The sequence below is a fragment of the Onychomys torridus genome, chromosome 11 (genome assembly GCF_903995425.1).
Source record: "Onychomys torridus chromosome 11, mOncTor1.1, whole genome shotgun sequence".
Lineage (NCBI taxonomy): Eukaryota > Metazoa > Chordata > Mammalia > Rodentia > Cricetidae > Onychomys > Onychomys torridus.
The window spans coordinates 8969488-8993699 of NC_050453.1; the positions used below are offsets into that span (position 1 = coordinate 8969488).

General features: G+C 43.9%; 1 protein-coding gene across 3 annotated transcripts in view; it reads left to right on the top strand.

Moving 5' to 3' along the window:
• The window catches only part of Tgfb2 (transforming growth factor beta 2), an 89590-nt gene that overhangs the window by 49787 nt on the left and 15591 nt on the right, over nucleotides 1–24212 (top strand). For all 3 annotated transcript variants that reach the window (XM_036202072.1, XM_036202070.1, XM_036202071.1), the window contains one exon: nucleotides 6947–7110. In XM_036202072.1, the coding sequence (XP_036057965.1) occupies nucleotides 6947–7110 (164 nt within the window). The remainder of the gene's footprint in view (nucleotides 1–6946; nucleotides 7111–24212) is intronic.

Below are 24212 nucleotides of genomic sequence, written 5' to 3' on the forward strand. Positions count from 1 at the left end.
CCAAGAAACATACCAAGTGTTGTCCATTGTCCCTAGTCTTCAAGGACTAAGGTGGTAGGATGATGGCCCATCACTGTGACCCAACCAGGCAGTGCTTCCCACTTAGGGACCTCTACTCAGACAGAGCAGTTCCTCACCCGCAAGTGTAATTTTCAACAAAACTTAAAGATTACATGGTTTAAAAATTAACTAAAAATATACAAGCCGGTTTATGTATTTATCTTATCTTAAAGAATTTCCTTTGGCAGATGAAATTGTAAACTAGTTTTATGAGGTGTGTTGTTTAGATTTAATGAGAGGGGAATGTTTGACAGTTAAGCTTGAGGCCACAAACATTCTGGCCTAAGTAAGAGATTGTTATTGACATCTTGGTTAGAGGTGCCTTTGTGTGCAATTTCTTTTTTCTTTTTTTTTTTTTTTAAGTTGTGCACAAGTGTTTCAACTCTCAGCAAACAGGAAACACAAACTAGATCGGAGGGTGAGAGGTTTCTTTCCTGCCCTGTGTTTTCCTAATTTTTCCTGTCCCAGGAGTCTTATCCTCACTCTTGTCAGAGTACATTGGTTTGGAAGCCTCTTCGGGCTTTTAGGAGGGAGTCATCTTGGACTTGAAGTGCAGATAGTGTGTGACTATGTCAGAGAGGAGAACACACAAAACCTCCCCGACCACTCGCAATCCCTTGCAAACCCACACCATCCAAGTCTCACTTTGACCCACTGACCTTGCTTGCTTATCTTGGAAATTCCCCGGGACAAAGGCCACTTCTGGGTTCCCCTTCAGTAACGGTGGCTGTTGGGCACCAAGAGTTTGTCCTGGTCCTTAATGATCATCTTGTTTTAGGAACACTGACTTGACCACCTAGGAACCAGTCAGTGTGGCAGGAGGTTTTACTGGGGTCGGGTGGAGGGTTTCTCAGATCTGGTATGTAGTACACCCCTGCTCCAATGACTGCCATTTGTCTCAGGTCCCAAGTGAGCTTAATGCCGTGGGCCCAGAACCTCACTTTGAGAACCAATGTTTTGTTTTGTTTTGTTTTAAGATTTATTTATTTATTATATATACAGCATGTATGACTGCAGGCCAGAAGAAGGCACAAGATCTCGTTACAGATGGTTGTGAGCCACCGTGTGGTTGCTGGGAATTGAACTCAGGACCTCTGGAAGTGCAGTCAGTGCTCTTAACCTCTGAGCCATCTCTCCAGCCCGAGAACCAATGTTTTAACAAATACAGTAAATGCCTGTAGATCCTTGGCCAAGAATTTGACAGGTCATCTGTCTTTTCCTTGTCAATTTTGTGGTGTAACAAACTAAATGGGGGAATAAACTCTAGACCAGTGGTTGTCAACCTTTCTAATGCGTGCTGTTCTTTAATACAGTTCCTCATGTTGTGGTGACGTCCAACCATAAAATTATTTTCATTGCTACTTTATAGCCGTAATTTTACTACTGTTATGAATTGTAAGTATCTGTGATTTCCAATGGTCTTAGGGGACCCCTGTAAAAGGGTCATTCAGTCCCCAAAGGGGTTGCTACCCACAGGTTGAGAACCAAAGCACCAGACTATGACTAAAGCCTTACCTGGCTTAAGGGCTGAGCCCTGGATAGCCAGGGGTTTCTTACTGATTCTGTTTCTTTGTTCTTCGTCAGAACCATGTATGTAAGACCTTTCTTCACTCTTGTTTCTTTGTGTCTGTGTTTTGTTTTATCTTCTTATGTCTCCCTGGCTAGTTTATAATGTTGATGTATACTCTAGGCTGGCTTCACACCCATCTTAGCCTCCAAAATTGCTGAGACTATGAGGGTGTGCTATTATATCTGACCTATTATACCTGACCTGTTTTTTTTTGTTGTTGTTGTTGTTTTGTTTTTTTGGTTTTGTTTTTTTTTTTTTTTTTTTTTTGAGACCTCATTTGAGCATTATGGAGGAGGGTGGGAAGATGGAATTGTCACCCTTTAGAGTGGCCAGAACTTTCCGTAAAACAAGTGGAAGATGGTGGGAACTGTGAAGACTGGTGACTAGCTCCTCCCCATAAAGGGGACAGGAATTAGAACACACAGAGCCCTTTATACAGTGCCCTGGGGGCATGCTGCTGTTTTTGTTCCTTCTCTTTGCCTCTAATGAATTCTGTCAGGCAGCAAGAACTTCCCTCCTGGGCACACTCACAAAGGCCCTATGGCCACTTGGCAGCTTTGCAAGGGACCTGGGTAGAGATTTGTGCAAGATCCAGAGCTCCAACTTCCCTTCTGCTCGCTCATGTAACCCCAACAGCACCTTTTGCTATCTATTTGCCTGGGTATGTAGATGAAGAGATGGGCTCAGAAAAGCAGGATCATGTCCTTGCTGTGTTCAGCCAAGCTCTGCTTGATTTGGTATTAGAACTGACATCCTCACTGAGATCTTTCCTGCCCTGAGATCTTCTTGTTCTGTGTGGCTGTAGTAGGGATAGATATGCAATGTAGAGGATCTTCTTTCAAAAGAAAACCATGGGGTCTCTTGTGCAAACAGAAAAAGAGGGGTTGTAGAAAAATCTAGAACAGCTGGGGATATAGCTCAGGTGTGGAGCAATTGCACAATATGCACGAGGCCCTGGAAGAGATCCCTAGTAACACCAGGAAGGAAAGAAGGAAGGAAGGACACAGACAGGAAGGAAGGAAAGAAAGAGGGAAGGAAGGGAAGAAGGAAGGAGGACAGAAGGAAAGAGGAAGGTAAGAAGGAAGGAAAGAAAAAGGGAAGGAGAGAAAGAAAGGAGGGAGGAAGGTCATAGCATGTAGAACTTTTTGCTTTGCTTCATAATTTCTCTCTCTGTCTCTGTCTCTCTGTCTGTCTCTATCTCTTTGTCTCTCTCCTTTTCTCTCTGCCATCTGCCTGTGTGGGCTATTGGATACTGTGCTTATCTGGAACTGTGTTATTTCTACACTGAGAGAACCCAACAGGCACCCTGCCTTTTACCTCACATGTTCAGCAAGCTAGGGTCCCTCAGACCCTAGCTGCCTGTGATGCCTTACCAAGCCAGCGAATTTGTCCCATAAGCCTCTTGCTCTATCCCAAGATATGGTGAACTCCACAGTGGCCTGTGCTTGGTACCTAGAGTGGGCTGGAGGTATGTTCCCACAGAATGTCCCTCTGACAGCACTGCGGCACTGCCAGCAAGGGATGTGGCAGTTGCCACCACGAAATGACTTGGCTCGTGTGCCTGGCCCCAGTTCTTCTAGGTGTAGAAGCTAACAGTGGCCACTAAGCAGTCTAAGAACATTGAATGAGGATGGGGCCCCCAGAGAGCCAAGGCAGAGAATCCTGGGAGATAAGACAGTGCAGGAGCTGAGGTTCCAAGTCTCATACCCCATTGTCATGTGGGACTTTACTCACAAAACATTAATTTAAAAGTTATTAAAGATTTCAAGATGCTGCTGTAGAGCATTCAGCTAGAGTGTGGTGCCTTTCTGAGTATGGAGACCCTGTGTGTCTGCTCTGATCACTAGCCCAAGAAGTTAGTTCTGGGCTATGAGGAAGTAAGTAACTGTCAATAAAAGACACCTGAGCCCAACGTGCTCATCTAGAGAGAATACAATCTATATAATAAATTGGTTATTCGGAACCGACTCTAGCCAGTATGTAATGTTTATGAAGTAGTGTGTGAGTAAATGCTACATTTAGCTTTCTGCATACAGTTACTTTGCAAAGTATTGAGCATTTAAATCCCCACCCCCAGCTCTCCAATTCTCCAGATTTGATTTAGCAAATATGTACAGCCAGAGCAAAGTGACAGGGAGATTGCTTAATCCATGACACATGAAATCTTCAATGCACACGATTTTCTCTGAGGGCAAGGCATGTGGGAAACCAACAGGGCCAGCGGCTGGTATGAAAGCCAAAGGGCTGGAGGAAAGTCAGTTCGCTTGAGTAGAAAAAGTGGGTCAGAAATGGAAAAGGAGGAGTGGGCCAGGCTGTCAGGGTGGGTAAGCTGGCGCCAGTCAAGATAGAGCACCTGGCCACCTGGCGAGAGTGGAAACTGGGATTGGAATTACAGAGGATTATAACAAGGACCCATCCCAGAGGGGGAAGGGAGTTCTTGGAGGAGGCAGAGGAAACAGCTCATTCCTCCAAGGCTAAGTGGGTGGATCTGGGCTGCACAAGCCATTAAACCCCTACCCTGCTGCTCTGGCACCCCGAGCTGAAGGAGTGAGCCTGCCTTGTTCTGGTTCTGGTTGCTGTTAAAAACTGACCCATGACGGTCAGAGCAATCGACAGCGACATTTCCCCCAAATGAGAGGACATTTGGCAAGTTGCTCAAGTTCCTCATCCAGGTCAGAGGGCTGGTGATCAGTAAGCAAAGGACAGTAGGGGACAGCTGGGACGCTCCCTTAGAAGGGGGTGGTTCGGGGGTCAGAAGATTTCCCTGAGCTCCTTTGTCACATCCTCCTCCAGGCCTGGGTGCTTCACCTCGTTCCAAAACCTGACCAGAGACACTGGTCGGGACTGCTCAGGTGTCCTTCCCCTTGCGCATTAACCACTTTTACTTACGAAACAGGAACCTAAATGCAGGTGGGTATTAGTAGCCAGTTGAAATATAAGCTGTCTAAATGGTTCTACAAGCCAGCAGAAAGGACTGTTTGCCTGGGATGGAGGGAAGGAACATAGCTGAGGGACCGCACTTAGCCATCAAGCTGCTCTTGTAAATATTTGCCGACGCTCCTTCAGAGCTCAAAAGCCTGGGACAGGATCATTTGGAGATTTGCTTAGAAGAAGTAGAAACAAAATTGACCTCATGGTCCAAGGCAGCCATAGAAAGGAAACTCGTGTGTATGGGCAGAAGACCAGAATGGGGGGAAAATGGTTCAAAGTTTAGTAAACACAAAAGAGAATAAAAATAAATCTGGAAAGCACTGATTTACAAACTTGATGAAGGAGAAGATTGTGGCAGAGGGGTGTGAAGGATGACTGTTTGTGGAAGTAGAATGGGTGGGGGGGGGCTCCACTGGAAAGAAAAGGGGGGAAGAAGATGTTTACCCTGCCTGATGACAAGGAACACACAAAATTGGTCCTGCACTTCCAGAATGTGCTTTCAAAGGATGTTTGAAGCCTTTGCTGTCTAACACAGCGGATAAGCGAAGATGAATGTGGCCATACCTCCTGTGGAAGGTTCTGGCCAAGAGAGTGTAGAAAGCCAGGAGCCTGGCCTGCTCTGCCAGGGCGACTAAGCTGTTTTCAGTTGTGCTGCTTAGCATAGAACTAGGAGTTGCTGGGATGGGTATATTCCAAGCAAAGAAAAGGTCGATGTTGTCTCAGCAGCTACCTTATAGAATTCTATGCCAGGGAACTCCAAAGACGCCTTCTTGGTCTGAGGTCTTCCCACCATCTCGTCCACAGAGGGCCATCACAGTGTCTCAGTGAATACTTTCATTTCTCCAAAATCTGCTTATTTTGGATTTGTGGGGCTGTTTGTTTGTTTGTTTCTGAGAATTCTGGTTTGCCAGATACAAAGTCTGAATTCATAAGGCAATTGACTTGGAATTCATGAGCCTGAATTTGCAGTCTCAAGGCCATGGGGAGATATGAAAAGGCACCCATGAGGTTAAAACCATAGAGCTCCTAAAGATGAGGAGCTGCCCTCACATTCCAGTAGAATTGTCACAGGTTCATGAGAGGCATTTACATCTGATTTAAGATCAGCAAAATGGCTAGTTTAGTAAGTTAGTGTTGTCAACAGCCAGTTATCTGACTCATTCAAGACTCCCATTGATGATCAACTACTCAAACAGGTCTTTGGGAAATTCCGTGCCTTCAGAACCCTGCCCTGAATATGTAGGGGGTGGGAGGGGGAAGAAATTCCTTGCAAATAGTCTCTACCTTCCAGATTTTTACATTTTCACAGGGAAAGCAAAATAAACAAACACAATGCAGAAACAAACAACATATTTAAAGAGAAACATAACTGTGAATGATTATGTTGTAGTGAGGCCTTGTGAATGTACAAAGGGCAGAAAGAAGTAGAGTTTCTAGACTAGATGGAATATTCTGGAATGGGGAAGGTAAATTTACAGGAAAATTTGTAAGAAAACACACTCAAAAAAGCCAGTGGTCTCTTGGCCCAGTGTTGGTGCTCAGTGAATGTTGGGGGTGAAATCAGAGAGGCAAGACAATCTGCTTGGGTCTTAGGGTAACCTCACTTTCATATTCAAAGGCAACGGTAATTGCTAGAAAATAATAGCAAAATTCTGAGCAACACATGGTCTTGAAATTGTTGTGTATGGTCACAAATGCTGTCTCCCACAAGGCTCCAAAATAAAGGAATTGGTGCTTTCCCTCTCTCATAGCTTGGATCATCTTCCACCTACCTGCAGATGACGTTGCCCAAGAATTTGAGGGCTGGACCAGGTGTGGGTGGTTTGTGGGTCTATTTTTGTTTTTCAGATTTCCTTATCAGAACTTGGTCATATGCATTGAAAACCCAGACTTTAAAAGTAAAATATGACTCAGTCCATGAGGCTGACTAGGAGTGGAGTATTTGGAGCCAAACTTTCAAGGAAAAAAACACACGGGCAGAAAGCATGCCATTTAGGAGCTATTTTCTTGGCATATCTGATTAACGTGTATGCAAGCCCGGCAGCTCTCTCCAGCCATCAACTGTCATGAACTTGTTCCAATTCGTAACCATCTAGGGTTTTCCACTGGTCTGTCAGCCTTCAAAAGACAGGGTTAACTGCTTGCTTTCAGACGTGGTTGGAAATGGTTTGTTAATCGTTCTTAATCTGCTTCTCCTGGAACTAAACACACATGTTGATTTTCATTTTGTTTCTGGTTAAACTGTTAATGGTATTAAATTGGCCATTGGAAATGAAATACAGTAGACACTTCCCATATGGCTCCTTGGGACTATCGCACACTGTGGTCTTTCTTGAGAGCATGGTAGGTTTAAGCTTTCTCAACCGTTGCCCTAACTTTTTACAGATGCCATCCCGCCCACTTTCTACAGACCCTACTTCAGAATTGTCCGCTTTGATGTCTCAACAATGGAGAAGAATGCTTCTAATCTGGTGAAGGCAGAGTTCAGAGTCTTTCGTTTGCAGAACCCCAAAGCCAGAGTGGCTGAACAACGGATTGAACTGTATCAGGTAACCTTTGTTTGCATTGCATAGTGGGTGAAATGCTTTCTATTGTTAGGATTTTCTTCTATACCTGTGTGATATGAGTCCTGCTTTGTCCTTAGTCTTACCAAAACTGCTGGTCCCTCAATGCTCAGCAAGGAAGAGACACAGAAGGGGGCACCAATGCTGCACACTCTCCCTCAGTTGTGTGAAGGACTGGAGTACCCATCTTGGCAGACTTTAGTCTACAGGTCAGGCCTGTGGTCTGGAAAGCCAGAATGCACAGGCAGACGACCCCAAGCAGGGCAGCTGAGCAGGATCTCCTCCTTTCTCCTTTCCTTCCCTCTCATCTTTTCCTCACCTCCTTCCTCCCTGCCTCTGCTGTTCCTCCTCATCTCCTGTTTACTTTAACCTGTCTGGTTCTCAGCTCACTGCCTCCTCTCCGTCTCTGACTAGCTGATCCTTCGATGTACTGCCATCTAGCCCCCATGCGCATGAGCTGTTCTACATTGTGCTAGTCACCCCGACGTCTCCCCTCTCATCTTGTCAGCAGAGCTGCTGGGCAGCTGTTTGAAACACAGATGGTGAACGGGGCTCCTGAGATTTCAGACACCGACTCTGAATCAAGTGACTCAGGTGAAGGCTGTGGGGCTGAGGCTTGAGGGACATAGGAGCGATGAGAAATGCAGACACTCATTCCTTAGCCACTCCATTTTAAGGGGGTCCTCAATAAGATTGTGCTGTGTATGCACTATGAAGCTGTTCTTTAAAGCCCTGCATCTGGTGAGGAATGCAGATGTGCAAACACACAGCTATAAAGTCATCATGTCATGTGAACAGCATGTGTAGGTGTAGAGGGCAGAGTCTGGGAACTCTCAGCAAGGAGCTAGTGCTCAAAAAAGGCTTCCAAAAACACCTTAGAGCATATTAAAACAAGGTGAGGGGTCATTCTGAGCAGAAGCAGCCATGGAGTGATAGGCATTCCAATTTATTTTGTATGTATTTATTTATTTTTGCAGTGTTGGGAATCAGACTTAGTGTATGTGTATGGGAATCAGGCCTAAGCTAAACCATCAGCTCCCAACAACAGAATCTTTGGTGGCCTTATTGCATGTACCTATAAGGTGTTCCAGCTGGAAAGAGAAGGAGAAGGTAGCCTCCAGGCAGAGTAGAGAAATAATGTAACAGAGAGATGGAAGGAGGTTAAGACCAGGTCACCTTGTTAGCAGTGTGTGTTACAGGGGGGCTTACTTGAAGAAAATAAACAATTGATATCTGGAAGCAGAAACTTCATTGTTCTGGGTTTTAATTATTTGGAAAATTGGATAATCAAGATAAGGATTTTTCTCATATTCATTATGAAAATGGGATGATACTGTACATGGACATGCTATGTGTGAATTCATGAGAATATATGAATATCTCTTTTTGTTTGTTTTTTCAAGACAGGGTTTCTCTGTGCTGTTTTGGTGCCTGTCCTGGGTCTTGCTCTATAGACCAGGCTGGCCTCGAACTCACAGAGATTTGCCTGGCTCTGCCTCCTGAGCGCTGGGATTAAAGGCATGTGCCACCTCTTAAGTAGGGATGAGGAACTAGTGGTGGAGTGGGCATATAGAGCATCTTCTTTTTTGCTAGAATAGACCCTTTGTTAGAATGGGTGTTTGCGTCTTTACATGTGTTCCCAGAGCACACTGTGGGCAGCTCATGCCTCAGAGACAGTGCTGATTCAGCCCGACGTCAGAACAGTGCATGTCTGTGCTCCTGTCTGTACTGTGGCCACTTCAGCAGAGCTGTGTCATGTGACCACTGTGGACTGCAACCCTTGCCCTGTCTGGTACTATTTCTACCTCCTTCTTTCTTCACCTTATAGAGAAAGATGCTAAATTGAGTTTCAGAGAGATTAAGTGATAGGTCAGAGTCACAAGGGTACTAAGCAGCAGGCATGAGACAGGAATCTGTTTCTGACTTTCAAGGATCCTGGCCATTTCTCTCCTGCTCACGGCAAAACCTTAAAGATCCTCTCCTCTATTCTTTGTGTCCTGGTTGGGTTTTTGTTTGTTTGTTTTGACTTTGTCAACTTGACTCAAGTTTGAATTATCTGAGAAGAGGGGACCACAACTGAGAAAATGCCTCCATAAAATTGGCCTATTGGAAGCCTATGTGGTCTGCATTTACTTAAAACCTACCCTGTGTAAAGCCTACCCGATGTTTGTCCCCTTGACACTCCATCTGTCCTCTGACCTCTGCTTCTGGACCCTTTATTGGAAGCTCCATTTTTCCTTATTGTTCATCAGCTCTCCACTTTAGCTGTCACTGGGGTAGGGAGGGTGGCAGTGTCTTTGCAGCCTCTGGTCATGTCATTTTCAGCCTAGTGTAGCAACTGAGGTTTGTGAACTACAGCAGTGAGGCTACGTTACAAGAACAGCATTGAACACATGAAGTAGATTTATGAGTTTTAGATCCAAACTCATTTGAAATATCATTTTGAGAAAGCAAAAAGAAAAAAAATAGTTTTATACTTAAATGGGAAGATCTTAAACTATTTGAAAAAGTTGGTTGTTCTGAGATCAAGCCCTAAAGTTTCTGGCTGTCCTTTGACTACTGTGTCTTCTGATATTCTGCTCCCTAGAGGACTGTGTGTACTCTGAGACAGTGGAGATTGATTCCTGGAAGACACATTAATATACATTGGGACTTTCAGGGTACTGTGCTGAAGAGTGTGTGTGTGTCCCCACATGTTCATAACCCACTAATGCACACCTGTGTGTAAATTAGCATGTAGATCCAGTCATTTCCCAGCATGTAGTACTTTGAAGAGCTTTGCAAAAGAACTACTCATGATTCTCTTCTTAGAGATTCTGCTTCTTCCTGGGAAGAAAAGGGACAGTTGCTTCTGGACCTGGGTGGTTTCCAAAAGGTCTCCTGATGGTTGAAGTGTGATAGCCCAGAGCTTGGGACTAGGAGCTTCCCATTCTCACTTGGGAAGCAGCTTGTTTTAAATTAGCTAATTAGCTGCAGACTAGCGAGTCAATTTTTACATCACTTCCTCTCCAGAGCCACGGGGTGATGTACTGAGTTCTTATAAAATGGAACTTCAAGGGAAAAGCCACCAAAGTGTCACCTCCTCATATGGAGTTGGTGTGAAGTGACCAGGAACACTTCCAGATAGCCTGATGATAGACCCCTGTGAACCAGTGGGTGGTGGACATGTTGAGATAAAGTAGACACAATGGGTTTAAGAGGAATGGTGATTCTTGATCATGGACATCCAAGGTGCTGACACCACGCATTTTTATAGGAATCAAAGACACACAGCTTTGGTGCCACCACGAACTTAGCATGAGGGTACCCCTCTCAAGTGTACTCCATCAGAATCTGGACAGCAGGAAAACCAAAGCTGTCTTCCCCCTTTCTTCCACCTCCTTCCTCCTCTGTCAAGCATAGTTTCTAAAGGATCCAGCCCTCCATGGCCTGGAATCTCACCTCCTCCCTTTTCTGTTAAACATAGTTTCTAAAGGATCCAGCTCTCCACAGCCTGGGATCTCACCACTGAACGAAAGCAGGGGTGAAGCCGTGACACAGTGGCTCAGCCGTGACACAGTGGCTCAGCCGTGACACAGTGACTCAGCCATAAATTATTGATACCCATTTAATTTTTTACTTCATACTGTAGAAGGTATTAAACTTTTATATTTGAGGAGGAAATGGAGAATTGATGTTTGTGGAGCAAAATAATTGAACTATTTTAGTAGTGAAAGAAAGTCATCCCCTACCTAAGCAGACAGTCTACATAGTTCATCTATGCAAGATTCTGAAATGTGCATTTCTGAGGCTGTAGGTTGAAAGTTAGGGTGGATGATGGATGGCCTAGACCTGCATTTGGAGAGATCTGGGTTCTTAAGATGTGAAAGGAGGGGCTCCTAGCTACTGTAGGGAGAACAGTGCGAATGGAATTAATAAAAACTACCTCTTCCTCCCCAGCTCCCACTTGTGTGTGTGTGTGTGTGTGTGTGTGTGTGTGTGAGAGAGAGAGAGAGAGAGACAGAGAGAGACAGAGACAGAGAGACAGAGACAGAGAGAGAGAGGGAGAGACAGAGAGAGATGGAGAGAGACAGAGAGACAGAGAGAGATAGAGAGACGGAGAGAGAGAGAGGGAGGGAGAAAGAGAGAGAGAGGGAGAAAGAGAGAGAGAGAGACAGAGACAGAGAGAGAGACAGAGAGGAAGAGAGAGAGAAACTCTCAGCTTTCATTTCTCATATTGCCCACGGGGATATAAAATAAAAAAGAGGTCAGCCAGAAAACCCTGACTGTCTGCTAAATTAGACTTGCAAAATATGCTACTGAAAAAAAAAAGTTATACTGTGCTCCTGTTGTATGGAATTTTACAACATACAATCCCCTTAAGACTGATCTCACCCTCTGGCGCCGCGTTGGAGACATACACAGCATAGGAACCATTTCAACCCCCCTCCAAAACAAATAAACAAACAAAACAGCCATGACGTTTGAAAAAATACTCCTTACACAAGGCCATCAGTATCTCAGGGTTTTACAAAGTGATCAAATGACATGCCTGCCTCAGAAGGAAATTGAATAGTTATCATTTCCATTAGGTCATGATGCTACTTGGAGTCAGTTAGCTGTGTGAGTAGCTAGGACTCAGAAAGTCACACGGACACCAGTTCTTCTTGATTGAATGAAAAAAGTCCCCGATCATGCAATAGTGACTGATAGTGCTACTCCTCCTCTTTTCGTATTATAGCCTGGAACAACAGAACAGTGTTGATATTATTATTGATATTATTGTTAAGACATCCAGTATTCACCCTGTGTTGCACAATGTTGTGAGGGCTCTCTCTCTCTCTCTCTCTCTCGTGTGTGTGTGTGTGTGTGTGTGTGTGTGTGTGTGTGTGTGTGTGTAAAAAGCCATTCACTCTTTATAATAAATATCCCTAGAAAGAGTAGATATGCCATCTCCTGTTTGTTAGAAACAAGGACACTGGTGCCTGGTGAAATTCAGTGACTTTGCTGCCATTGGATCAGAGGAGGGCCATGCCTGGATTCCCACCCAAGCTGTCTGGCTCCAGGAGCCATATTCTCGACCTCTTCACCTTAGTATCAGAAAGCACAAGGCTGTGGGGTTTGGACCATGTGTGCTGAGGGCAGAGCTTTGCCCTTTTGGTATCCCAAGGAAGTCCTGTGGCTAGAAATATTTGCAAGTTGGTGCAATACAAATACAACCACCTTATTTGTCAGAGCTTTACCAGGTTCACACATGAAAACCCCACACAGGCTCTGTCTCCCCAGCAATTACCATTGTAGTTTCCCAAGCATTCTTTTTTAAAGATTGATTGATTGATTGATTATCTACGCAGAAGAGGGCACCAGATCTCATTACAGATGGTTGTGAGCCACCATATGCGTGCTGGGAATTGAACTCAGGACCTCTGGAAGAACAGCTGGTGCTCTTAACCTCTGAGCCATCTCTCCAGTCCCCCAAGCATTCTTTTGAATGCTTGTAGAACAATGTCTCTATGGTCAGTTCCAAGTGTGGCAAATCTGAAGCAGAGGTGGACCATTATCTTAATTTTACTGGCCACCTGGGGGTGGTGGTGGCAGTATTTCTTCTACAACTAGCATGTGACTAGAAAATCACTATGATGTTGTCCATTATCTCTGGTGGGACTTGATCTGATCTGTTTCCTGTTATGAGTAGAGCAGAGTAGGGTGATGGGGTTGGCTGTTGTTTATGTCATTTTATGGCTTGTGTGTGTGCTAGGTTAAATCGCTAAGGACAGTGAGTGAGCTGGAGACTGTGATGTGTCTCATTTGTCTCTTTGAAGAACTACTAGAAAGCAATCAAGTCAATGGGGACAATCCGTAACCTCATCCCCTAACCTCAGCTACTACTTCCTGGCTCATCATCAGACAAAGAGATTTTCTATTTCAGATTGATTTTTAATTTTTTAATTTGCATGTATGAGTGAGTAGCTACATGTGTATATGGCACCTCACGTGCCAGGAACCTTCAGAGGCCAAACGAGGACATCAGATTTCCTGGAACAGAGTTCAGAAAGTTTGTGAACCTCCCAATGTGGATGTTGCGAACAGAACATGGGTCCCCTGGAAGAGAAAGAACCTAACCACTGAGGCATCTCTCCAGCCCCCTATGAACTGATTTTCAATAAAGCTCTTCTTATCGTACTGCCGATGTTTGCTATCTCAACTCTTCTATAACCTTCTCGAGCCCAAAGTCTCTTCCAAGGGAGAACACATGCTTACTTTGGGAGTGGCATTTTGATAAAGTTAAAAATAGGGTTTTTTTTTGGGGGGGGGGTGAAACTTCTGTTCTAGAAGTAGGCTCGGCTCACAGTTTTTGAGGACACCTCTTCAGGGACAGATCTGGATGTTGGAAAGATGCTATTGGTTTACTTTTTGAAAACTGCCACAGTTCTACTGGAGAGTTTAGACAATAAGGCGAATGGTGATGGCCCTGGTTTTCCATTAGATATGAAGTCAGGCCCCTCCAGCGCCCCTTTTGGCCATACCTGTCTGAAAAGTGCTGCTTTCTGCTTTCAGCTGCCATGAAGCTCCCACATGCTGGTCCCTAGACCTTTTATCCACTCTCTACTCACTCCCTGCTAAGGCTCACGTCTACTCTTCTCTCTATCCACAGTGCACTTCTAGAACTATCAGTGTGTCTGGCTCCTTCAGTCCCTTAGGTCTTTGGCCCTCCTGTGACTTGCTGGTGACTCTGGGCCCCACCCTGCCTGTCACCTCGGGGTCCCCTTTCCAACAGAGCCACCCCTACTGGCATCTGTACTCTTCTCTTTGACACTCTCCAACACCATGGTACTTGATCTTGTGGTCACTGGTCTTTATCTTGTTTTTCCCTCACCCCGCTCCTCTTCCAGGCATAATGAGTACTCCATAGCCGCTTCTGAGTGAAGTCAAGAAAGGATCATAACAAGATCATTGTTAAAATAAATGTGTGACATCATAATGGGTCCTTTAAGAACCATTACTTGCTTCTTTAGCTTTGGAAAATGTCCTGCCTGGGTTTTAAAGATCTCTCTCCAAATATTTATGGAGAAAGAAATGTACTTGCCTACCCATTTTCTGTTATTTATTTAGCAACTGGCAAAGTAGATAATAACAATGTAGGTTTAAAAAAAAAAAAAGATTCTGTAACAAGTTAATGGAACTGATACTCTTGGGTTTAGGAATGGTTTTTCCCTTAATGGCTCATGCATTTAAGGCATCATCTCCAGGGGAAGGGTGTTGACAAGTGATAGAACATTGAAGAAGTGAGGCATAGTGGGAAATTAGTGCCTTGAAGGAAGATCCTTGACAGTGGTTAATTTCCATGTTGTAGTTAGGATTAGGTCTAGTGAGACTGAGTTACTCTTTCTCCACAAATGGCTTGTTATATGTCAGGTCAAAAGGGTACCCCAATTTCCCCCACAAAGGGACAGGCCCACTGACTTGGTCCAAAATTGAGTCTAAGCTCGATTCAAGCTGGACTATAAAAGGATTTCTGGTGGTTAGATAAAAATCAGCATTCCTCAGGAATGTGAGAAAGAGCTACCTATCTAAGAAAGGGAGTTATTTCCCTTTCCTCTGGCAGAAGGGACATAGGGCTCTCCATTGACATAGACCTGTGGCACCTATTAGCGTATCAAAACCCATGCTAGCCTCCAGGCTCCCTCAGTCCTACTCATATGTACTTGTTATACTTTCCAAAGCACCCACACTCCTGGCCCTTCTCAGCTCCCCCACGCTCCTCTACTATAATGACCCCCAGGCTGTTCCAGATGCGCCCCCCCTTTTTTTTATAAGGGCAAGCCCCCTACTATTCTAGCTTTCTCTACTTACTCTTTCTTGATATTTTCTCTCTTGCCATTCTCCCCACTGCCCTAGCCCTGACCGTGTTCACTCTGTTTCTCGTTTTCTAGGCTCTCGACTTTTCCAGATGCCTCTGGATGTTCTCTCTCTCTTACCCACAACACCCCTCCCACAACCACCAGTCATGGAACAGCCATTTCAGTGGTGTCTTTCCTGTGTCCCTTGCATACATTGTAAAGGAAGGCTATCCTATGCTGGCCTGTCTCTGTTCATTCATGCCACTTTGGCACATACTCTCACTGTGCTGTGATGTAACTCACATGCCCTCACCAGAACCCAAACAGATTTGACTGCCCAGGTCTTCACTTTCAGCCCCCCAAACTATGAGCCAGATAGACCTCTTTGCTTTACAAAGTACACAGCCTCGGGTATTTTGTCATTGCAACAGGAATCAAACTAAGAAGATAATCCCTGAACTCTCTATATTTTTTAAAGCAAACAAACAGAAAAAAAAAAAAAAAAAGAGCTGATTCTTGACTTGTTTAAACTTGGTACTGAATAGCCCCAACCACTAATGGAAATGCTCAGCTGAGTGTAAATATGTGCATAAATTATAGTACAGGCAATGTGTATTGTAGGTACCAGGAAATAGGAAGAAGTGTTAGAAATGTATTCTCCAAACCTACCTGTGTTAGTGTCAGACCAGAGAATCCGAATAGAAAGTCAGATATGAAATCAGAAGATAGCTCCAGAGAGTCGTGGGCCTATTTCAGACTCTCCACATCTGTTGACAGCACTAGGATGTATAGCCTCAGGGAGTGAGAAAGTCCAGCCAACAAAAGGATTTGTGGCCTTGAACCATCAATACAATGCTGCATGATCTCCTGCACTGATGTTATTTAGTCTGTTGAGTCCCCTCTAAGCTGTGTGATGTCTGCGATGGCCTCACATGTCCCTCTGAGCTGTAGCACCGGTGATTTCAAGTGACAAAGGTCTCTTTCATCCCTTAGACCTGGAGAAGTGAATTTACTTGTTTATGCCTATGTGCAGTCACAGCACAAAGGCCCATCTGTAGAATGAATGAAAGGAAGGAGAACAATAGAGAATTGTAAGGTATTTCCATCACTGAGGAGGAGTGTGTGTGTGTGTGTGTGTGTGTGTGTGTAGGGGGGGATGTGTCAACACATATCTGGTGACATTAGTGTAAAAAAGATCCCGTGTGTTCTTATCCTTGGTTGCAGGTACACTTGGTTATGCATCCCGCAGGTGTCTATCAAGTGCCAAGCTATATACTATAAAGAGAAAGCACTCATGGCAACACGGGTGATTTGAGCTCCAGAGAGTCTGTTTTCACTCTCTTCTGTCTTCCAAAGCTGGTGCCTGTTGCAGGCTGACTCTGCAGGCTCCAGAAAAGTCCTTGCCAGGCATACATTACTCAGGACTTCTTGGAAGGGTACAATTACAAAGGAGCCATGACAATTATGGGACATGGTGTTAGCAGAAGCAGTAAGTTCTGGGCCTGCTAAGTGACCTCAGAAGGTTACTGATGCCAGCCGTGGTTTGTCAGGCACCCTTAAAGTGGCCCAGTGTGACTGCGAAGAGAGTTACATTTCTGCCTCTGGAAAAGAAAAAAATAATTTTGCCTAGCTCTGATTCTCTAGAAAGTTCCACTTTCCATCACTTGGCAATTCTCTCTTCTGCTTTTCCCCCTGTTCGCATTCTCCTAGTAACATGTAACACAGCAGAAAGGGTCTCATGGAGCATCCTATCACAGACCTTCGTGATTCTGTTCTCTGAGATATGTGTAACTGCTGTGGTTGGTCTGCAAGTGTGTTAAAAAAAAAAAAAAAAAAAACCCAAGGAGTTTTCATTTGTCACTTTCAAAGACTGAATAATCAGTCTTTGATTGGGACTTACTTATCACTTGACCAAGAGTTTCTAGGTTTGTTAGTGATGGGAATCTATACAGGACTGCTGTGTAAGGTGCCAGTGGAAGGCTATGTAGGCTAATAAGGAAGTGTCAGAAAGAACGTTCTTTCTCTGAAGGATTTTACAGTTCAGTCACACATGTCAAGGTTGTCTACACAGCATGGTGTGTGATACTCACTGTTGTAGTTGTGTTTCTTCCCACCTCCCCATGAATACACTCAAACACTTATTCCTAAACTATGATCTGGTTTTCAAGTAAATTCACGGTGGGATAATTAGTTAAGATAGGACCATATGGAAGAGGACAGGTCCCTAATAGTCATCTGACTAGTGTCCATGACAAGATGGCGATATGAAATCAGGGAGGCACCAGAAGAATTACAGCTTGTGACATTTTAGCTAATATGTAAGTTGGTTTTAAAACCTCACAAGCAGGTCTAGAGAGTGAGAGCTGGGGTGTGCCTAACTCCTAAAGTCCCTGAGACCATCGCAGCACTGATGATCTTTGGGGACACTTTGCATAGAGGACATCAAGGGCTGCAGAGTGGGACTGCTCACCTGAACAGGCTTTGCAGCTCTCAGTTGTTGAAATTCCACTTTCTTGACTGTAGACAGTGCACCATAGAGTGTGATTTCAGAGACAAGCAGCCAGGAAGGAACTGAATCTAGCAACAGGTTCTGGTTTGGGTGCCACGGTGGTTAGCTTTGACACCAACATGATGAAGACATCGGGTAAGCAGTAACAGACACAATGCCAAAAGGAATCTATATGTATTATATAATACATCTACAAATTATATATTGAGTGGCAAACGGCATTCAGAGAGAACCCAGCAAGCTAAAATCCTGGATAGAATAATCAACTTCAAAGTTGAAAGGAAGACATTTGTGTTTGTGATCCAAATATAAATTCCATAAATGTAGACTACAACAGTGAGGTCCAGAGTGTTCCCTGCTCCGTGTTTCTGGATCATATGGGAATGTGATACAAATACAGGCTCTTAGGTTCTCATCCTATGAAACTGGAAATGCTGAGGCTGGGCTAGAGAGAGGGAGCAACAGACAGACAGAGATAGAGAGACAGAGACAGAAATGACTGACTCAATGGATGATGGATGTGGCTACTGACCAAATGAAGTCATTTTTATTAAGACTATGCCCCAAACAAGGAACACAGGTGCCCCTCAGACCACGCTCCCACCCTCTGTATCCTTCCCATACTCTAGATCACATATGGACTTTATTGAAGAATTAATCTTTAAAGAGACATGGAAAAGACAGCTTTGCCTGGTATCACAGACCTAAATTACAACTACCTAGAAGGGGAGGCAGAGGTAAAAGGATTGTTAAGTTGAAAGTCAACCTGGACTCCAGAATAAATTCAGTGCCTGCATGAGCAACTAAGTGAGGCCCTGTGCTAAAATTAAAAATAAAAAGAGAACTGGAGATACAGCTTAGTGATGGAGCATTTGCCTAATAATCACAGGGCCTTGGTTCAGTACCCAGACTGGGGGGACCGGAGGGGCATTACCAGAATAGTGAAGCACCCTTGAACTTGACCTGAAGGAAGATGTTGAAGGAAACTGCCCCCTCATGACTGGGGCTGTCATAGAGAAGAGAGAGAATTTCACATTTTACTAGAGCAAGCAAAATACAATATTGGAAAACCCTCTTCCCTATGCATCCAGGCTCTTGTTCCCAAGCTTTGCCAATGCACATGAGTTCTTCAGGCTTTCCCTCATTAGCTAGAGGGTGTGAGATTCAGAGGCGTAATGTCTACTGCACAGGGGTTTTGTTGGACTAAAAACAAACTTGGAAATATTTGAAGAGCTCCACTGACTGCAGAGCCACAAGACAGTGGGACTATGATTAACAGCCTGCTTGGTGGAAATGTTCACAGAAGGTAGAATCTGAAGAATTTGAAATATCTAGAGGTGACAGGTGGCCTTTCTTATAAAGTTATTAAGAGGGGCCTTTACAAGAAGAAAGATGGCGGTAAGGTGGGTCAGGCTGGAACAGCTGGCCTCTGAAGTGCCTCTCCAGTCTTGAGCTTTATGATTCAGAAGTTCATAACTTGGTGTCAAGCACATCCAAGAGGTTCATGGTCACAGCCAACAGAGTGTACACTTAAATCGGTATTCATTACTAAATATTGTTGGGAACTCTAGTCATATTTAAACACATTTAGACATTAATGACAGTTGGAACACTGGAAACATTGATTGTCACAGCAAGATGGGCTGGCACCAGTTAGGCTAGCGCAGGTTTTCTCTACAGCCCTGTTGTAAAATCTCCTTTCCATTAGAAGGCTGGTTGAATTGACTCTTCCATTCTCCTGCAGGGTCATTAATGTCCAGATACGGATAGTGATGTCCAATTCCCACAATCTTCTTGCAATGCTATGGTATATCATGGAGAGATGTCACCCTTGGCACCGAGCCAAATCCCAAGTTGATTTACAGTATTATTCTTTTATGGTGAAGATTTTTCTCTGGCTGCAATTTCCACCTATACTTTTACTTTTTAAAAAAACCCCTAAACTATTTGGTAACACAGTGACTTTCACCTCTAACCACTCCCCAGCTGGCTGCTTTCCAGGGATGGAGGGATGAATGAATCCTTTTGTGTAGGGGTTTTGTAACTCACTGAAGAACTTAAAGTCTTGCCAAAGGTGAGACGTGAGTACTTTACACATGTTGTATATAACTTGTCCGTATCAGTAATTCAATGAAGGCAGCACTGTGGGTGGCAGCTGAGCCTGAGACAGAGAAATCTCATTTTCAAGCTCTTAGGAGTCCCTGCTTCTAAGTCAGTGAGGAACTATTGTTGGTCAACTTTTTTTTTTCTTTTTTGGTTTTATCAAGACAGAGTTTCTCTGTGTAGTTTTGGTGCCTGTCCTGGATCTCGCTCTGTAGACCAGGCTGGCCTCGATCTCAAAAAGATCTGCCTGGCTCTGCCTCCCGAGTGCTGGAATTAAAGGTGTGCACCACCACTGCCCAGCAAATCAACTCTTTACTGGGAAAGAAAAAAAAAAAAAAATAGAGCCTGGGAGATGGCTCAGTGTGTAAAGGTGCTTGCTGCCAAACTTGAAGACTTGAGTTTGATCCCTAAGACTCACATGGTAGAAGGAGAGCCAGATTTGTCAGGGTCGTCCTCTGACCTCTATGTGTTCACTGTATCACTCATGAGTGAGCACACACACACACACACACACACACACACACACACACACAGGATTATAAAAATGAGATAAACTTTAAATTACATTAGCTTGAAATGAATATATGTGAGTGTGTGGATATATGTGAGTGCGTGCATATATGTTCTCACACATTAGCATGTTGTTGAAGGGTGCTTTTTACATAGCTATGCTAATTGCTAATCTATGTTATTTTTTTCCATAAAGCATATCAGCCTTTGTCAACTTTAATCCTTAACTCTTATTTTCTTTGAAAAAGCAGGATCCTTCTAGATTTTTAGTATAGTGTTTGTTTTGTTATTTATTTGATAGCTGTCTCTCTCACACCTAAAATTAGGAAAAATGATTGTGATAAAACATGTATAAAGACTAAAATTCCCCTTTGGGCTGTCTCTGTTTACTGCTGTGGGCATCATGTTCTCAGTGCTATGAGGTTAACAACACTGCACACTGGCAGGATTTTAAATTCCTCCCTTTTTTAAAACTGAAGTTAACTGAAGTTATTGTCAGTGTATGCATATGTGAATGTGTGTTTGCAATGATGCTCAAATTGAAATCAGAGGACAACTTGGGGGAGTTAGTACTCCCTCCATGTAGGTCCTGAGGATCAAACTTGGCTTATCAGCCATGGCAGAAAGTGCCTTTATCCACTGAACATCTCACCAGCCCAGGATTTGTTGGTGGTGTTGGTGTTAATCATTCAAAGCAGAAACTTCATCCATTTATCCATAACGACTAATTTCCCTGTTCCCCCAACCCCTGCAACAACTGTTCTACTTTCTTTCTGTTTAAATTCTCCTAGTCTAACTTCTCATGTAAGTGAGAAGCTTCTGGTTTTGTGTTGATATCCTTCACTGAGTTTGATGTCCTCTAGATTTGTCCATGTTGCAGCAGATGCCAGAATTCCCCTTATCTCTCTGGCTATATGCAGTAGTCTACTGTATGCATATATTACATTGTGCTCATCCACACATCTTTTGATGGGCACTTGGTCTTTCTCCACCTTTTGGCTCTGTGTACGATGTTGCTGTGGACATTGGTGTGATGTTTGAATGAGGATGGCCCCCATAGCCTCATATATTTGAGTGTTTGGTTCCCAGTTGGTAGAATGTTTAGGAAGGATTAGGAGGTGTGGCCTTGTTGGAGGAGGTGTGTCACTGGGGGTGGGCTTTGAGGTTTTTAAAGCCTATGCCAGACCCAGTCTCTCACCTTCTCTGCCTCCTGCCTGTGTATCAGGATATGAACTCAGCTACAGCTACAGCATCGTGTCCACCTACTGGCTGATAGGCTAACCACCATGATGGTCATGGACTAACCCTTTGAAACTGTAAGCAAGCCCTCAATTAAATGCTCTCTTTTATAAGCTACCTTGGTCATGGTGTTTATTCATAGCAAAAGAACAGTATCTGAGATAATTGGTATATACATTATCTGCTTGTATCTGGGTTCTCAATTCTTTTGGGTTATAAGTGGGAGTAGCTTTTCTGGATCATGTGGTAACTCTCATTACTCTTTGGAGGAACTTTTTTCAAGAACGCACTTTTCCCTTATAGCAAGTCATCTTTCTGAAGACCTTCTAGAATGCTCTGGTTTTTCACTCTAGAAGTACTAGCTCCCTTTTCTTTTGGTCTTTTATATCGTCAGCTTCTAGGCAATTAATTAACTTGCATCATTTCAATACCAAGTGCAGCCATTGTCAGCCAGTTGGGAAACATGTAGAGTGGATGTTTGCTAAGTACAACTCACCCGGCAAGGGCCAGAAGTGGTTAGAAAGTATGTTCTAGAAGAGGCCCAGAATTTTGCAGGTTCTGGCCAGCTGAGGATAGAATCTGGAATGGTTGGGCAGCATTGGGTAACTGGGCCAAGAAAGATAGCTGCTCATTGACCAAATTACCTCTGCCCTAAGTTGTAGAAAGAAACACAGCAACAAGTGACTTTGGATCTAGAAGGACCCAGCAGCTGGTCACATTTGATGCCCTGGTTTAGAGACAAGAGAACAGCTCATGTTGCAAAGGCTAAAATATAATGGGAAGTTGACTGGTCTAGTCCTTTTTTGCGCTCTCTCTCTCTCTCTCTCTCTCTCTCTCTCTGTGTGTGTGTGTGTGTGTGTGTGTGTGTGTGTGTGTGTGTGTGTGTGCATACATGCATGTGGAGGCCAGAGATCATTATTAGATGTGTTCTTTGATAGCCTTCCACTGTTTAAGTGGCCTCTCAGTGAACCTGGAGCTTATCAATTCAGTGAGGCTGACTGGCTGGTGATCTTCTGAAATCCTCCTGCCTTTGCTCCTGTACTATAGTTACAGTTGCATGCCACCATGCCTGACTTTTCACATGAGTACTGGGGATCTGAACTCAGATCCTCTTGTTGGCAGGTCAGGCACTTTATTGTTAGAATTACCTCTCCCCAACACCTTTTATGACTTCTCGAATGCAAGAAAGGCCCTGGGAAGAGAGACATCGGGTTAACTCCCTGGGATACATCTTCTCTTTAGACTTAATTTAACATGCTGATAAATGGGAATAAACAGGGAATGGAGGAGTGGCATGTAGAACTTTTGAAGATAGCTTTGAAGTGAAGATTCCATGGTGAGGTGTAAGTAGAAGCTTTTCTGGACAGTTCTGAGGGGGAAATCATGAAGCCTGTGGAGGTACACTTTTAAAAAGCATCATCAGTCCTTGTTAGCCACTCAGATGATTAAAGGTTTGGGAGTCTGCCCCTCTAAATACGGTCTAAAGGAACTCCGTTTATTTAGCTTAGAGAGAAAACATGCGTGCTGAGGGGGACTTAATAACAGTCTTCAGGAGCATGAGGACTATTCTCTGAGTGATGAGAAACAGCTGTTTCCTGTTTCTGCTCAGGACAGGAGAAGAGTGGAGTTAGGACTGTGAGTGAATTTAAGAAGTCATTGTCCGGAGAGTTCAAGACACTGACTGATGCAGAAAGAAAAACTAGCACTTCTCTGTCTCGGAATTACATGGCCTCCTGTCTTTCTTGGGGTTATTGACATGTGGCCTTTTCATGACTCTTAAACCTGGATAAAAACAATCCAGCATGCCCTTCTCTGACTTTTTTTTAAAAAGTGAATTGTCCATTGACTGAGCCTTGCAGTGCTCTGTAGTTGAGGAAGCGGCGATCCCTAACTCTTCAGTGGATTCACAACAGAAAAAACCAGAGTCCCTTCACTATCCTTTATGCCCCCTCTTGAAATCAGGATAATGTAGATTTACTCCTCTATAAGGTACAGAATTCCCCATCAATAGGCTGGTGAGGTGGCTCAGCAGACAAAGATGCTTGCCCCCAACCCTGCTGACCTAAATTCCATCCCTGAGACCCACACAGTGGTTGTGAGAACAGACACCTGTAAGCTGTGCTCTGCCTGCCACACCTACCATGATACAAGTGCTTCCAGACATGCTCACACATGTACAGAAATATAAAGAGAATAAAAATTTTTCTATCAATTTGCTAGAACCCATTTTTCATCCATTTGGTTAATATGGTTGTGATATCCTTGTCCTCAGTGAGACTAGATATTGTGTATATGCATATGTGTGTGTAGATGGAATCATGTAAATGAGTCATATATATCATAGACATTTGATATACATTTAACTTTACATTCAAAATTTATAATCATAGGCCGGGCGGTGGTGGCGCACACCTTTAATCCCAGCACTTGGGAGGCAGAAGCAGGCGGATTTCTGTGAGTTCGAGGCCAGCCTGGTCTCCAAAATGAGTTCCAGGAAAGTCGCAGAGCTACACAGAGAAACCCTGTCTCAAGAAACAAAACAAAACAAAAAAATTATAATCATAAAATTGTTCTATCATAGTATCAAATAATTATATAATATGTAATTTAGTTATAATTACTTCAACAATGAAAATGAGTTTTTGTTCTGGATAGTAGCCCTAAGTGTTACTTATATGCAGATGAATAAGCTTTTAAAAGCACAGAAAGTATGCAAATTACCTCGTAACAATGCAGCACCTCCTAGAAGGCCTGCTTGGAGAAAAGTCCCTGGCTGAAGGATGAGTCTGGGCATGCTCCATACCGTTGGCCAGTCAGGGATCAGGGAAGTGGATGGAATTCCACTTCCCCTCTTGTTTGTATCATTCCTACCCCATATTGGGCGCATGTGCCCCTTCTTCTCAGTT